Source organism: Microtus ochrogaster, unplaced genomic scaffold (assembly GCF_000317375.1).
Source record: "Microtus ochrogaster isolate Prairie Vole_2 unplaced genomic scaffold, MicOch1.0 UNK47, whole genome shotgun sequence".
NCBI lineage: Eukaryota > Metazoa > Chordata > Mammalia > Rodentia > Cricetidae > Microtus > Microtus ochrogaster.
The window spans coordinates 2,413,879-2,414,906 of record NW_004949145.1 but is presented as its reverse complement, the minus strand read 5'-3'; the positions used below and the strand labels follow the sequence as shown (position 1 = coordinate 2,414,906).

At 51.7% G+C, this 1,028-nt stretch overlaps 1 protein-coding gene across 1 annotated transcript; it reads left to right on the top strand.

Moving 5' to 3' along the window:
- Positions 1-265: 265 nt before the first annotated feature.
- Positions 266-1,021, top strand: LOC101984925 (RING1 and YY1-binding protein-like). Its single transcript, XM_013354535.2, is given in 2 exon segments — positions 266-771; positions 774-1,021. Coding segments are annotated over 2 exon segments (672 nt in total). The 5' UTR covers positions 266-299; the 3' UTR covers positions 974-1,021.
- Positions 1,022-1,028: the final 7 nt, after the last annotated feature.

The window sequence follows — 1,028 nt, the reverse complement described above, 5'->3', positions numbered from 1 at the left end:
CAGACACAGAGGAAATACAGAGAATCATCAGGTCATATTCCAAAAACCTGTACTCCACAAAATTGGAAAACTTAAAGGAAATGGACAACTTTCTGGATAAATATCACTTACCAAAATTAAATCAAGACCAGATAAGCAGAGTCTCGTCCGGAGACTGGCGGGAGCGGCGGCGGTGGCAGCGGCCAGAGCTCAAGCCCATCGGCGGAGGGCGGGCGGGCGGACTGCGACGCTGCGGACCCGCGCTTCTACTCTGAACGGTGGCGCGGGCAGATGTGGGGCGCCGGGGGGCCAGCCCGTCCATGACCATGGGTGACAAGAAGAGCCCGACCAGGCCAAAAAGACAAGTAAAACCTGCCGCAGACGAAGGCTTTTGGGATTGTAGCGTCTGCACCTTCAGGAACAGCGCCGGAGCCTTTAAATGCAGCATCTGCGATGTGCGGAAAGGCACCTCCACCAGGAAACCTCGCATCAATTCTCAGCTGGTGGCACAGCAGGTGGCACAGCAGTATGCCACTCCATCTCCCCCTAAGAAGGAGAAGAAGGAGAAAGTGGAAAAACCTGAGAAAGAGAAACCTGAGAAAGACAAGGACATTAGCCCCAGTGTCACCAAGAAAAACACCAACAAGAAAACAAAACCAAAGTCTGATATTCTGAAAGATCCTCCTAGTGAAGCTAACAGTATACAGTCGGCTAACGCTACAACAAAGACCAGCGAAACGAATCACACCTCAAGACCGCGGCTGAAGAACGTGGACAGGAGCACCGCACAGCAGTTGGCAACGTCACCGTCATTATCACAGACTTTAAGGAAAAGACTCGATCCTCCTCTACATCTTCCTCCACAGTGACCTCCAGTGCAGGGTCAGAACAGCAGAACCAGAGCAGCTCGGGGTCAGAGAGCACAGACAAAGGCTTCTCCCGCTCCTCCACGCCAAAGGGCGATATGTCAGCAGTAAATGATGAATCTTTCTGAAATTGCACATGGAATTGTGAAACTATGAATCAGGGTATGAGATTCAAACCCTCCA